At 42.6% G+C, this 12,977-nt stretch overlaps 2 protein-coding genes across 2 annotated transcripts; both read left to right on the forward strand.

Moving 5' to 3' along the window:
- Positions 1-1,918: 1,918 nt before the first annotated feature.
- On the forward strand, positions 1,919-2,707 carry gjb8 (gap junction protein beta 8; the record flags this gene model as incomplete). The annotated part of the gene is made up of 1 exon (XM_079169849.1): positions 1,919-2,707. The coding sequence occupies one exon, from the start codon at positions 1,919-1,921 to the stop codon at positions 2,705-2,707; it is 789 nt and encodes a 262-aa protein (XP_079025975.1).
- A 6,387-nt stretch (positions 2,708-9,094) lies between these two features.
- On the forward strand, positions 9,095-10,544 carry gja3 (gap junction protein, alpha 3; the record flags this gene model as incomplete). The annotated part of the gene is given in 2 exon segments (XM_079169980.1): positions 9,095-10,366; positions 10,368-10,544. Coding segments are annotated over 2 exon segments (1,449 nt in total).
- Between the last annotated feature and the right edge of the window lie 2,433 nt (positions 10,545-12,977).

Consider the following 12,977-nt stretch of genomic DNA (forward strand, 5'->3'; position numbering starts at 1 on the left):
CAACTTTAGTGACTTTGCAGATTCTGATCAATAGCACAACATATGAATATTATAGATAAGACTTTATTGATAACTGGAGGGGAAATACACAAACTACACAGCAGTATATAAAGTAATAACATAATACATCATTAATTATGATACAATAATATATTCTGAAATGAGCTACTAGTGTAGGTTTACTGAAGTGGAATTTTTTATGCATTACTTGTACCTCTTACAGAGTATTTATACCATGTGGTACTACTTTCTCTTCAGTAAAAGAGTACTTCTTCAACCTCTTCCTACTTACATAAATAAATAAAAGAGGTTTAACTCATAGAGATGATTCATATCTCCTCCATGTTTCTACTGTCAAAGCGTTAATCTGCCAAATGAAACGCTCAGTCATCGTGCAGTAAGCACGGAGACCGGAGGATCCAGCAGGCCCCACCCCGAGCCCGGCCCCGGACCTGGACCCGGTCTCCGGCTCCTCCCCGTCTGCTCAGGAGGGGCCATGAAAACCGGCTGAAGACTCAGGTGAGCCTCAGTCAGCTGGAAGACGGAGCACGAGACGAAACTCTTCATTCTGTTGGAGCGCGAGGGACCTTTTATTTTTAAATAATAAGGGATTAATTGTTTTTCTCCTCGTGGCTGATTTTTTTTTTTTACATATAATCTTCACAGAAACAGGTGAGTCATTGGTGTCATAATGTTTAGATGTGTTGTATTCCTTAAAAGAGTTCAACAACAACAGGCTACTTATAATATCGATCATTATAATGATTCATATTTAACACACATTAAAGGTAAATTCACGTATCACACAAATAATTACCGATATTCGTATTATTAATATCAGGAATACAGCTGAGAGGATGTCATCTTCAAATAAATCACTAAAGTACAAACAGTAGAAAAGCTTCACAGCTTATTACACGTTCAACGTGATGTTATACTAATGATCACACAGTGTTATTAGTGGTGATGCTGAGTCACAAATGTTTAAAAAACGGATCAGCAGAATACTTTCTGATTTCCAAAGTGCTTCATAAAAAGCCAAATAATAACTTTTCCATGTTGTTTGTCTCGATATCTGGCTTTTCAAAATAAGACTCTGCTCTCGTAGACTTTATGAATCCGGCTGCTCTGTGGAGAATCTTTGACTTATTTGAGTCCGTTTTTCATCCCTGCTCTTGAAATTGATTTGAGATCTCATGTCTTGTTGTCAAAAAGTAACTTTACTCTCTGTACATCGATCAAAACATTAAAAATACCCAAAGTGGAGACACGAAGAGAGGATCATCGTACAGAGAGAAGAGATGCTCCAGTCAGGGAGGGGAAAACAAACTTATTTAAATTCTGCATGATACTGATGCAGTTTCAACGACACCATGCTGATCAGTTATTAAAGTGGTATTCATGGAGACAACGGCCCTCTGGGTTCAGACATGCAAAGGCCCCTCCACCTCTCCTAGGAGCAGGAACCACTGATTTTATTGTTGTTTAGACTCCTTCTGTTGTTGTTTTGTGCCTCTCTTTTTAGTCGACACACATCTCTCTGTGGTTTTGAGACGTGGTAGTCCTTTTGTGTCTCTTTACGGTCATTTTGTGGGTTTCTGTGGTTATTTTGTGTCTCTCAAGGATTCAAGGATCATTTATTGTCATTATGCAACACAGGGATGCACAACGACATTCAGTTGTTGCCTATTTGTAACAAAACAAACAGGATTACATTCCTGTAGTGCATTTTTTTTTAATTTGCATCATAAATAATGTAAACTTATGATAAGGAATCGATACCGAGCAGCTGGTGAGTATCACAGTACAGAGCTCACATGTGCTTCATCGACTCTCTGAGTTTTGGGGTTTTCCTATATATGTGCTGTTAATTTCCTGCTGAATTCTTTCCCTCTACAGGTCGTCCTCCGTCGCCACAATGACTTGGGGGGCGCTCTACGCCCAGCTGGGCGGCGTCAACAAACACTCCACCAGCCTCGGGAAGATCTGGCTGTCCGTCCTCTTCATCTTCCGCATCACCATCCTGGTTCTGGCCGCGGAGAGCGTCTGGGGCGACGAGCAGTCCGACTTCACCTGCAACACGCAGCAGCCCGGCTGCAAAAACGTCTGCTACGACCACTTCTTCCCCGTGTCGCACATCCGCCTGTGGTGCCTGCAGCTGATCTTCGTGTCCACGCCGGCCCTGCTGGTGGCCATGCACGTGGCCTACAGGAACCGCGGGGACAGGAGGACCATGCTGGCCTCCAACGGCACCGAGAGGACCACGATGGCGATCGACCTGGAGACGCTGAAGAGGAGGCGTCTGCCCATCACGGGCCCGCTGTGGTGGACCTACACCTCCAGCCTCTTCTTCCGCCTCATCTTCGAGGGCGGCTTCATGTACGCGCTCTACTTCGTCTACGGCGGCTTCCAGATGCCGCGGCTGGTGAAGTGCGAGCAGTGGCCCTGCCCCAACAAGGTGGACTGCTTCATCTCCCGGCCCACGGAGAAGACCATCTTCACCATCTTCATGGTGTCGTCGTCGACCATCTGCATGGTGCTGAACGTGGCCGAGCTGTGCTACCTCATCGTCAAGGCGCTCCTGAGGTGCACCGCCAGGTCCAAGAGGGGGGGACACTCGATGCAGGACAACAGCCATCTGCAGAACGTGAAGAACGAGCTGCTGCTGCTGACCACCGACTCGCATTCGACCAGCAAGGAGTGTTGAAGGACAGACATCCGCAGTGTAGGGGGGGGTAACCAGAGCAGAAGAGAAACAGACTGTAACTCCAGCCCCCCAGACTCTACATGTAAACATCCGCCAGAAGGTTAAGTTTGTTTGTTAAGTTTTAGAGTTGTCTCATGGGAAGGTGACCGAGCCGGCCCAAGGCAGAGGCGTTGTATGCAAACACTGAGGGAGACATTCATCCATTCATCGGGGCGTCCCAAATGAAATGAAGAAAAAACTATTTTAAAATGTAAAACTTTTATGATTGTAACGCTATTATTTAGACGAATGAAAAAGAGCCCCAGAACAACATAACTAGCCTATCAAATGGTCCAAACCCAGCGGGACCCCATCGCGTTCTGAAAATGCTTTTACACCCTGTTTTCTTTTTCTCTTGCGATTAATTTGCAAGACAACATACTTTTTCAAACTGTTGTTTTGTTCATGAGTAATTTTTCCCTCACAGCATGAAGGTCAATTTTTCTGAGCTTGAAATCATCAACCAATCAGCTGCGAAGAACGGGTCGAGTTGCTGTTATATAGGGTATTACTGAAGTCTCTTAATTGTCGTTTCCTCGCTCCTCGGTCCTAGCATGGCTTCCTCCATGCATCCCTGGTGGGAGGGACTAAGACGCAAGGAAAGGACGCAAGTGAGGGAAACGGGGATGCAATTAAGAGACTTGAGAAGTACCCATATAGTCAATAACAACATGGACACCGAACCAAGACTGACAACTTTATTACTCAGAACAGACTCCTTCTGATCCTACCTTTCACAATAAAAGCCCTAGACATTTACTACTTGAGGGCAGGTATTTTGGCTGATCCTGGTTCTTTCCTGAGTTTGACCACACCAGCAGTTGTTACTTAAAGAGCCTGTTTCAGGTAGAAAGCATGTGCATGCACCGGTGGTTCAAGTGTCACCTCACTTCTCCACACAGCGGGTGGTCTGATGGAGGGTTTTAACTTATTGTTCAGTCTGAAGTCGCTTGAATGTTTTTGAATCGGAGAATGAGTCTACACTGACATCTGGTGGTTCTAAGTGGAACCTCAGAGAGCACAAACGCCTTCCTCAGGACCTGAAGGATTTATCTGGTGATGATGAAGAAGAAGAGGAAGAAGAACAAATGAAGTCATGAGAATTGAAGCAAAAAAAAAAAAAAAAGTGCCTTTATGATTGTTTTTTTAGTGTCTAGTTTACAAGAGGAGACATTTTAAATACGTGTTACAATAACTGACGTGAGTTTGTTATGATCCTGCTGTATTGAATCAAGTGACTGTAGCGTGAAGTTTGAACATTCACAGTTGAATATGTTTTCTATAAATAATGCTTTTATTTTGGTGGGTTTATAAATACCAAGAAGTGTGTTGCACAACATGAGATTATTCATTCTGAAATCGTTCCCGCCACACAGAGATTTAACAGGTTTGATGCTGATTGATCAGACCTGAATGTGTTTCACGTGTTACTGTAAGTGTTTCTGTACGTGAGTCAAATGAGAATGTTTTGCATATTTTCACACCTGTTGATAAAAACATATGAACAAAGATGAACGTCTGGACAAGATGTTTTATTCTGCTAGAGACTTCCCAAAGTTAGTTTATGTGATATAATCACAGTAGCATTAGAAGTTATGTCATAACAGTAATGCACAAGGAAACGATCATTTAGGACACAAGAGGCGTTTTACAGAAAAGTAGAAAAATAAAAATAAATCTGTCAGACTCATCAATCAATCAATTCATATTTCACTCCATATTTAGGGGTTTTTGGGATCTTATTAACAATAATAATAGATTTAATAATTATAACATTGTTACATTTGTATTATCAATAATAATAATGTATTGTAATAGTAATATTATTGTTTTTGTATATTATTAATATAATTATTATTATTATTATTCATTATTATTCATTATATTAATAATAATAATGTATTAGTAATAGTAATACTATTGTTTTTGTATATTATTAATATAATTATTATTCATTATTATTATTATTCATTATTACTGTTATATTAATAATAATAATAATAATAATAATACATAAAAAATGATAACATTGTTAAATTGTTATTAATAATAATAATAATTGGTAGTAGTAGTAGTATTGTTTTTGTATTATTATGTTTAATCATTATTATTATCACTAATATTATTATTGGCCGAATTGTAAACCCAACATTAAACTCTGAACCCTGCTTTATGAAAACCCCGTCCCGAAGCGGTCCTCGTGCATTATTTGGACTTGTGTTGTCTCAGTGCGCTGACCTCCAGCTGGTCCTATCAGCTTTCAGCACGAACCTTATTTTAGACCCCACACTAGTCACCTCTTAAGGGGGGGGGGTCTTTGTCCTCCGGCCCCTCCAAGAATAGCTTGAGCTGGAATAATCACATCTGTGTTGTTTAAAATAAACGATTAGAAACTTAAGAGTCATATATTTAAATTCCATAACTGATGATGGAAGAGTTTCTTTAAGTGGGCGAGAAAAGTTTAGACCAAATGTCCCAAAACAAACCAAGTTCTGCATCTTCACAGAGAAGCTGAATCAATGAACAGGTTTCTGCTCTTTGACCTTTGACCTCTCGCTCAGACAGAAGACATGGTGATGATGTCACCTTTGTGGTTTTTCTATCTGCTCGAACAACAAACTAATGAACCGACAAGAAATCAAGAAATCAAGACATTCTAGACTTTGTGATTGTGTTTTTGAACATGAGATATTTTTATCCACATATCCAGTGTTCCACACTTTGATCCTTGAAGTAAAAACATAAACTAAATGTTTGTGTACATTAAGTCTGTTTCACGTGTTGCTCTTATGATAACATGCATTTCTGTATTCTTTCTGGAGCGATGACCTAAAATATGAGCCACAGAATATTTTGTCTTTTGTTTCTTTTAATCAGCAGTTTTCTTTAATTCTCTCAAAGTAGTTTTTTGTGTGTCTAAAGGGTCAATCCTTTATTGTGACCATGTAATGGTCTTTTCTCTTAATCAATTCATAAACAAATAATTCAATTGAATCTCAAACTATTATTAACTTTTAAATTGTAGATGGTTTCATGGTTCATGGAGGTTTTTCATATTTTTTGGAGAAGTTCACAGCAGCGTGTTCATGTTGTTGGACCTGCGTGGAGGTTTTTGGGGGTGTGGTTTGGCGCAGTTTCCGGCAACTTTTGCGCACAATTAATAACTAAATAAATAATTCAATTTAATTAATCTCTTAGGTTATATTATTAACTTTACAATTGTTAAATTGTAGATGGTTTCTCGGTTCATGGAGGTTTTCATGTGATATTCTTTGGAGAAGTTCAGAAGAGCATGTTCATGATTTTGGACACTTTTCGGGAAAGGTTTTTTTTTTTGGGGGGGGGGGGGGGGGGGTCTTTTTAAAGCACAGTTTCCGCCTAATTCTTGCGCACATTTAGTAGTTTTTTCTTTTTTGTGGCGGTTTGACGGGGCGTGGTGTGACACCGGACAGGCTGATGACTCTGTGGATTCACTCATGCATGGTCACACAATGTGACAGTCCAGACATGGCTGGAAACGGGAGGCAGCTCCGTTTGACCGAGCCCCATCTCCGACTCCAAGCCGCCTCCAAAAACTAACCACAACAGAAGGAGGAACCTTTCTTTTTTTCCTTGCGCACGTTTACGGGTTCCGGGACAAAGACTGACGCACCGACTGGAGACGTTTGTGCATGCATGAGTTTGAGATCTAGATCTAAAGTAACGTTGGGGAGTAACAGGAGAGACAGGTTTGGGATCAGGGAGGCAGAGGGAGGGTCGCTGCAGCCGCACGTTTCAACGCACTCAAAACGATGATGGCACCGACGATGGCAGATGGATTTGCTTTTCATATTTAAGTATGACATCTCCGGTCTAAAGGTATGACGGGAAAGAAACACTCCGCTGTCACTTTGTGTTCAAACCGGAGACACTTCTCTTCATGCACTGATCAATTTAGAGATTCTGAACATCCAAAATACACATTCAGGTGTTTATTTTACTACTTTGTCTGTTTGTGTCTGTAGATTTCTACTAAATGTACCAAAAGTTACCATTAATGCCTCATCTGCATATTTAAACATAACATTTCAGTAAACGTGTAACACAGTAAATCCTCCTCTTAGTGTTCTTGATGAAGTGGTGAAGCTTCATGGTGAATCTATGAGTTCATGTGTTAACTCTTCACCTGTAGAGTCTCTAAATGTCTGTAATGAACTAAACGTCTCTTTAAAGGACGTTTTCTCTCAATGAGTTTGTTCTCAGACTCTGATGATAAATCTCCACTTCAGCTGCTCTTACACACACCAAACTTCACACGTTCACTCCTCTCTATGTGCTGAAGGTTCACACAGAGGGGTTAGTTCACACATCACTCACACACTCATTTAAACATTTATTAATAACATGGAGATGATTTTATTCCTTCTGTGAAAACCTTTGACTTTAATATGTCAACAAAACAAAACAAGAATTTAGAACCCGGCTTTATCCAATATTCAGATTTATGTTCTGGAAATGTATGAAAATTAGCTCATATTTAATAAGATAATGCCTCATTTGCATATTTAAACATAACATTTAAGAAAACTTGTAATACAACAAATAACTGCCTTAATGTGAATGCTAAACGGAGGAAGTTTCATGATATCGATCAGTTAATTGTTTTGAACCTGTAGCGTCTCCACGTAGTTAATGAGGAGTGTAATCGGGTCATTAAGCTCCACTTTTACTAAACAAGAAGAGCGACACAAAGCCTGAACAAAGCTTAGAGGGAGTCTGGACTCTGGCACAGTCTGTATTGTCAGCAGGTATGTGGCTTTGTATTTGAACCTGACTGTCTGTTACACAAAATACCACAAATACTTGTGAAACTCAGAGAAATGTCTCTTCTGATAATTAAGTCATGAGAAGGTCAAACGACGCATGACTTCATGTCTCTCTGTGGGTTTAATTCCTGCAGCATCAGCAGTATTTCACAACTTATTACCAATATTTACACTTCAAACGCAAACTGCTTTAAAAAAGTTTAGATTTTGATCTTTTTTCAGTTTGAAAAACCACGAGAAGTGTTAGACTCCGGATACATTTTGATTATTGCTCAAAACATGCACGTGTTTGTTTGTCTCAAAGAAACATAAATGTCTTTCTGACTAAACGTGTTTTTCTCTTCCAGGTGTCGTACATATTGTGAACCCTAGTCGATGGATTTATTACCTTTAATAGCAGAATATTTTAGTAAGTGTCTCTGCTGTGTGATGACTTTGCTGAATGAATAGTTTGTCCCACGTTCACTATTCTTTCTAAAGAATAATCCAAATCCATCTGTTTTTATCTTATATTATATATAAACAGAGATCTGTATCTGTGAATATAAAATCTGTTTCACTCAAACTTGAAAAAGCGTGTTTAATAAGACTTAAGTGTTAAATCTGTGACATTAAAAACAGAAGATTAATTGATAAAACATCGTGTTTTAATTTATTTGAGATTGTTTAAACAAAACAAGCTATTTAAAGACTGAATATGTGAATTAATCAAAGAAGAAAACTGCAAATTGAGTTTTTGAACTTTTAAAAACAGTTTATTTGCTAAATCTGAATGTGTCTCATTGTTTTGATATTATTATCTTAGATTGCAGTAAAACTTTTCGATTCGATCGCTGCTGCTTTAGTGTTACAGTTGACAGCGAGGGAGAGGACGGGAGAGGTGTGTGTGTGTGTGTGTGTGTGTGTGTGTGTGTGTGCCACACCAGAGCCCCATCTCTGCTAAATGCTGTTTTCGAACATTATAATGTTGATCTCAGCACATGCCTGCTGGTCAGTGGAGCGAGCAGGTGAGAGAGAGAGACAGGCCCGACAGAGAGAGAGAGAGAGAGACAGAGAGAGAGAGAGAGAGAGAGAGAGGAGAGAGAGAGAGACAGAGAGAGAGAGAGAGAGAGAGAGAGAGAGAGAGAGAGAGAGAGAGAGAGAGAGAGAACCAGGGTTCAGTCAAACAGGTGGTCTATACAGTAAACCAGCGCCTGTGTTTGAGGCCAACGCTGTGTTTCGATTTTCGATATCCGATGCCTACGTGGCAGTTTTTCTACAAAGAACTTGTTCTGCTGAAGAGAAACATGTCCGATCGTCACCTCCACGTCCTCGTGTCTTCTCCCGTGTGTTCGTATGTGTTTAACGTGACACGTGTTCAGACCAACTTTGAGTTTATTTAACTTCCTTTTTCCTTTCTTCTTCTTCTTCTTCTTCTTCTTCTTCTTCTTCTTCTTCTTCTTCTTCTTCTTCTTCTTCTTCTTCTTCTTCTTCTTCTTCTTCTTCTTCTTCTTCTTCTTCTTCTCCAGCCTGTACTTTCTCCATAGGCTAGAAATCTTGAAGCATGGGCGACTGGAGCTTTCTGGGGCGGCTGCTGGAGAACGCTCAGGAGCACTCGACGGTCATCGGCAAAGTCTGGCTGACGGTCCTCTTCATCTTCAGGATCCTGGTGCTGGGGGCGGCGGCCGAGGAGGTCTGGGGCGACGAGCAGTCCGACTTCACCTGCAACACGCAGCAGCCCGGCTGCGAGAACGTCTGCTACGACGAGGCCTTCCCCATCTCGCACATCCGCTTCTGGGTGCTGCAGATCATCTTCGTGTCCACGCCGACGCTCATCTACCTGGGCCACGTGCTGCACATCGTCCGAATGGAGGAGAAGCGGAAAGAGAAGGACGAGGAGCTGCGCAAGGCCAACAGGTTCCGAGAGGAGAAAGAACTCCTTTATAGAAACGGTGGAGATGCTGGAGGAGGAGGAGGAGGAGGAGGAGGCGGCAAGAAGGAGAAGCGGCCAATCAGGGACGAGCACGGCAAAATCCGTATCAGGGGCGCGTTGCTGCGTACCTATGTGTTCAACATTATTTTCAAGACCCTGTTTGAAGTGGGATTCATTTTGGGCCAGTATTTCCTCTACGGCTTCCAGCTGAGGCCCCTGTACAAGTGCGCACGTTGGCCCTGCCCCAACACCGTGGACTGCTTCATATCGAGGCCCACTGAAAAGACTATTTTTATTATATTTATGCTTGTGGTGGCTTGCGTGTCTCTTTTGCTGAATTTGTTAGAGATCTATCACCTCGGATGGAAGAAAGTTAAACAGGGCATGACGAACGAGTTCGCCCCCGACCACGAGTCGCCGCGCCGCGCCAACATTGCGGAGCCCGAGTGTTTGGCCTCGGCCTCCAGAACTGCCCCCTCCGGCCTCAGCTACCCTCCCAACTACACGGACGTGACGGCGGGCAGCGGGGCGTTCCTGCTGTCCGCGGGGCCGGCGGCCGCGACCTCGGCGGCAGAGTTCAAGGTGGACGAACTCCAGCGGGAGCAGCCGCTCCGCCAGCCCTCCCCTTCCTCCCACTACTACATCAGCAGCAACAACAACAACCACAGGCTGGCCACGCAGCAGAACTGGGCCAACCTGGCCACCGAGCAGCAGACTCGGGAGATGAAGGCCGCCACTCCGCCCTCCCCATCCTCCTCTTCCACCAGCACCGACAAGGAGCAGCAGCAGCAGCAGCAGCCCGTCGATGCTGCGCTGCTCCCTCCGACCAGCAACGCCGCCAGTAACACCAACTCAACCGCCACCGCCGCCTCCGGCAGCAGCATCGCGTCCAACGCAGGCAGCTGGAGCGGGGGGGAAGAGCGAGCAGGAGGACGGCCACGTCCCCACCACCACCACCACCACGGTGGAGATGCACGAGCCTCCGGTAACGGTCGGCACAGACCCTCGGGGGCCCAGTCGGGCCAGCAGGAGCAGCAGGAGCAGCAGCATCAGGGCCAGGCCGAGCGACCTGGCTGTCTAAATCTCTTCAGCCCCAACTTCCCCAAAACACTCCACTAAAAAAAATCAACTGAAAAAATCAAATCCAAAAAAGGCAAAAGTGACAAGAGACGGGAAAGCAGACTAACCCCCAAAAAACGTTTCGGTTAATGTGAAAATAAGTCGTTGGTTTAGTGCAATCGGTGAGTTGCAGAGTAGTTGTTTTTTTTTGGGACGGTCTTAATTTATGCACACAAAATGTGATCATGCACGTGCTGTGAAGTCAGGAAGGCTCCGCCCACAGACACGGCGGCGGCAGCGAGGGACACTGTGACGTCCTAAAGGACACTGTGACGTCCTAATTTTGCATCAAAATGGACACATCGTGTTTCCTTTGAAGGGGGGAAGATCTCATGGTGTTTCTCTACTTTTATTCTTCTTTTTGTTGAGCCTAAAGGACTAATTATTACAAAGGAAATGTCAAAAAAACAATCACTGGATACGTTTTGTTTGTTTTGTTTTATCTGGACTAAGCACAGGTTGTTGTACAGTTATTCGATGTGTAGCCAGACAATTCGCTCTTATATCTCGTGAATCATTATCTGGATTCACACTCAAATCCCCGGAGCACGTGTGCATGTGAGGCTCTTTGGACCTCGGAAGGTCTTTTGCTGCAGCACTTCCTGAATCTTACCAAACGAACACCTGCCGTGTTAAACGTCCAGGAAGGAAATGTCATCAACAAACCTCCTGGTGGTCGCGCCACGCCAGCATGTGCAGCCCTACAACTCACCGATTCACCGGCTAACGCTTTGGTTTTTTACCCACCATCCATTGCGGCTCTTCCGGCAGAGACTATGAAGATTGAGATGGAATGGATAGTAATGGACTGATGTGATATTCCCAGAGTCCTTAGAATAAACTGTGGTCAAAACTGCAAGTGGAAGTCATTCCTGTGATGGCCCAGAATGCACCTGGGTCTCTACGAGCACTACTTTGTCAATAACACAAGAGATTAAAACTTTCCCACCATGCTGTTAGTTAACAGAAGAGGAAAACAGTCCCTTACCTCTGTCAGCGTCGCCTTCAGTCAACATCTCTGAAAGGAAAAACACTTTCTACTTCCTGCACAAATCACTAAATATTGCGTTCAAAAAACATGGCAGCCATCTGACATAAAGAATAAATACTCTCCTTGTTCATTGGTTAGAATTTAAACACATTTTTTTTATTTTTGTTAGATTCTCGGCAGATATTTTTGCCCTCAAACTTACACCCCCCCCCCTTTTTTTAAGCATCACACTTAAAGATCGAGAGCGACTTTCATGATTTTCACCGTCACACACATTTCACGTGCTTCTTCATTGGTTTTATTCTGAAAAGTGCTATTTTTTTAAATTGAATTTTACTCATAAATTGTCAGTTTGTGATTGCTATACGATTAAAAAAAGAAGACTAAATGACGCGGCGTCGCGAGTATCAAAGCGTCGCGGGGCGGTCGACCTTCAACGGCTTCTTTTTTTTTGTTGTGTTCATCTTGATTCTTAGAGATCTTTAGAAAACCCAAACTTTGAACTGAATTCATCAGCAGCCGCGGTCCTCCTGTCTCTGTTGTGTTACTGTGCTGGTTGGTTCATTCACAGCCCAGGCACTCACTTTCACTCTTTAGCTTAATAACGACCGTAATCCCTCGTATTATCCTGTGAGTTCACCTCTGAAGCAGAGTGAGACAGTGAGACTGTGTGAAAACTGCATTGGACAATATTGCACTCATAGGGCAACACAATTAAGTACTTTTATGTTTGAGCAACACAACATTTCCAGCAGTTAATGTGCAGGTTAATACACTGGAGTAAGAGCAAAATGCTACCCGCTGTTTTATTTTCATTTTCAGAGGGGGCTGGGGTCACAACATGACGGTACTTTATGGTGTAAGAGTATCTGTACCCATATCGGTAATGTCTCATACTCTATCTCACTTAAGTTGCTTAAATTACAGTTGGTGCAAACAATACACACCTGCACAACGCATGAGTAAAAGCAGCCTTTCCCAATCTATGTTGTTCAAAATGACAAAAAAACAACTTTGTTATCTGCATTTGTTTTTGATCCCTAAAGTTTACATTTTGGTAGTTGATAAAGATTTGCACATTTAGGAAAGAAAAATTGCTGTTCTACAATGCTAATATTGGTAGTAGTAGAGAGAGAAAGAGAGAGAGAGAGAGAGAGAGAGAGAGAGAGAGAGAGAGAGAGAGAGAGAGAGAGAGTGTGACGAGAAAACTGCCAAATCTATTATCCTCAAAGGAAAACATGTCTTAAAACTAAAACGCAGTGGCTCTTTGCAGAAAAGACAGTATTAAAAAAAAGAAACTTGTTCATCTCGAGTTCAGATAACGATGAGTTTGAAGATTTTGTTTTAAAAAGGCAACAGCGAGAGAGAGAGAAGAAAAACAGTTTTTCTGTGTGTTCACTCGGT

The sequence above is a fragment of the Pholis gunnellus genome, assembly GCF_910591455.1.
Source record: "Pholis gunnellus genome assembly, chromosome: 12".
Classification (NCBI taxonomy): domain Eukaryota; kingdom Metazoa; phylum Chordata; class Actinopteri; order Perciformes; family Pholidae; genus Pholis; species Pholis gunnellus.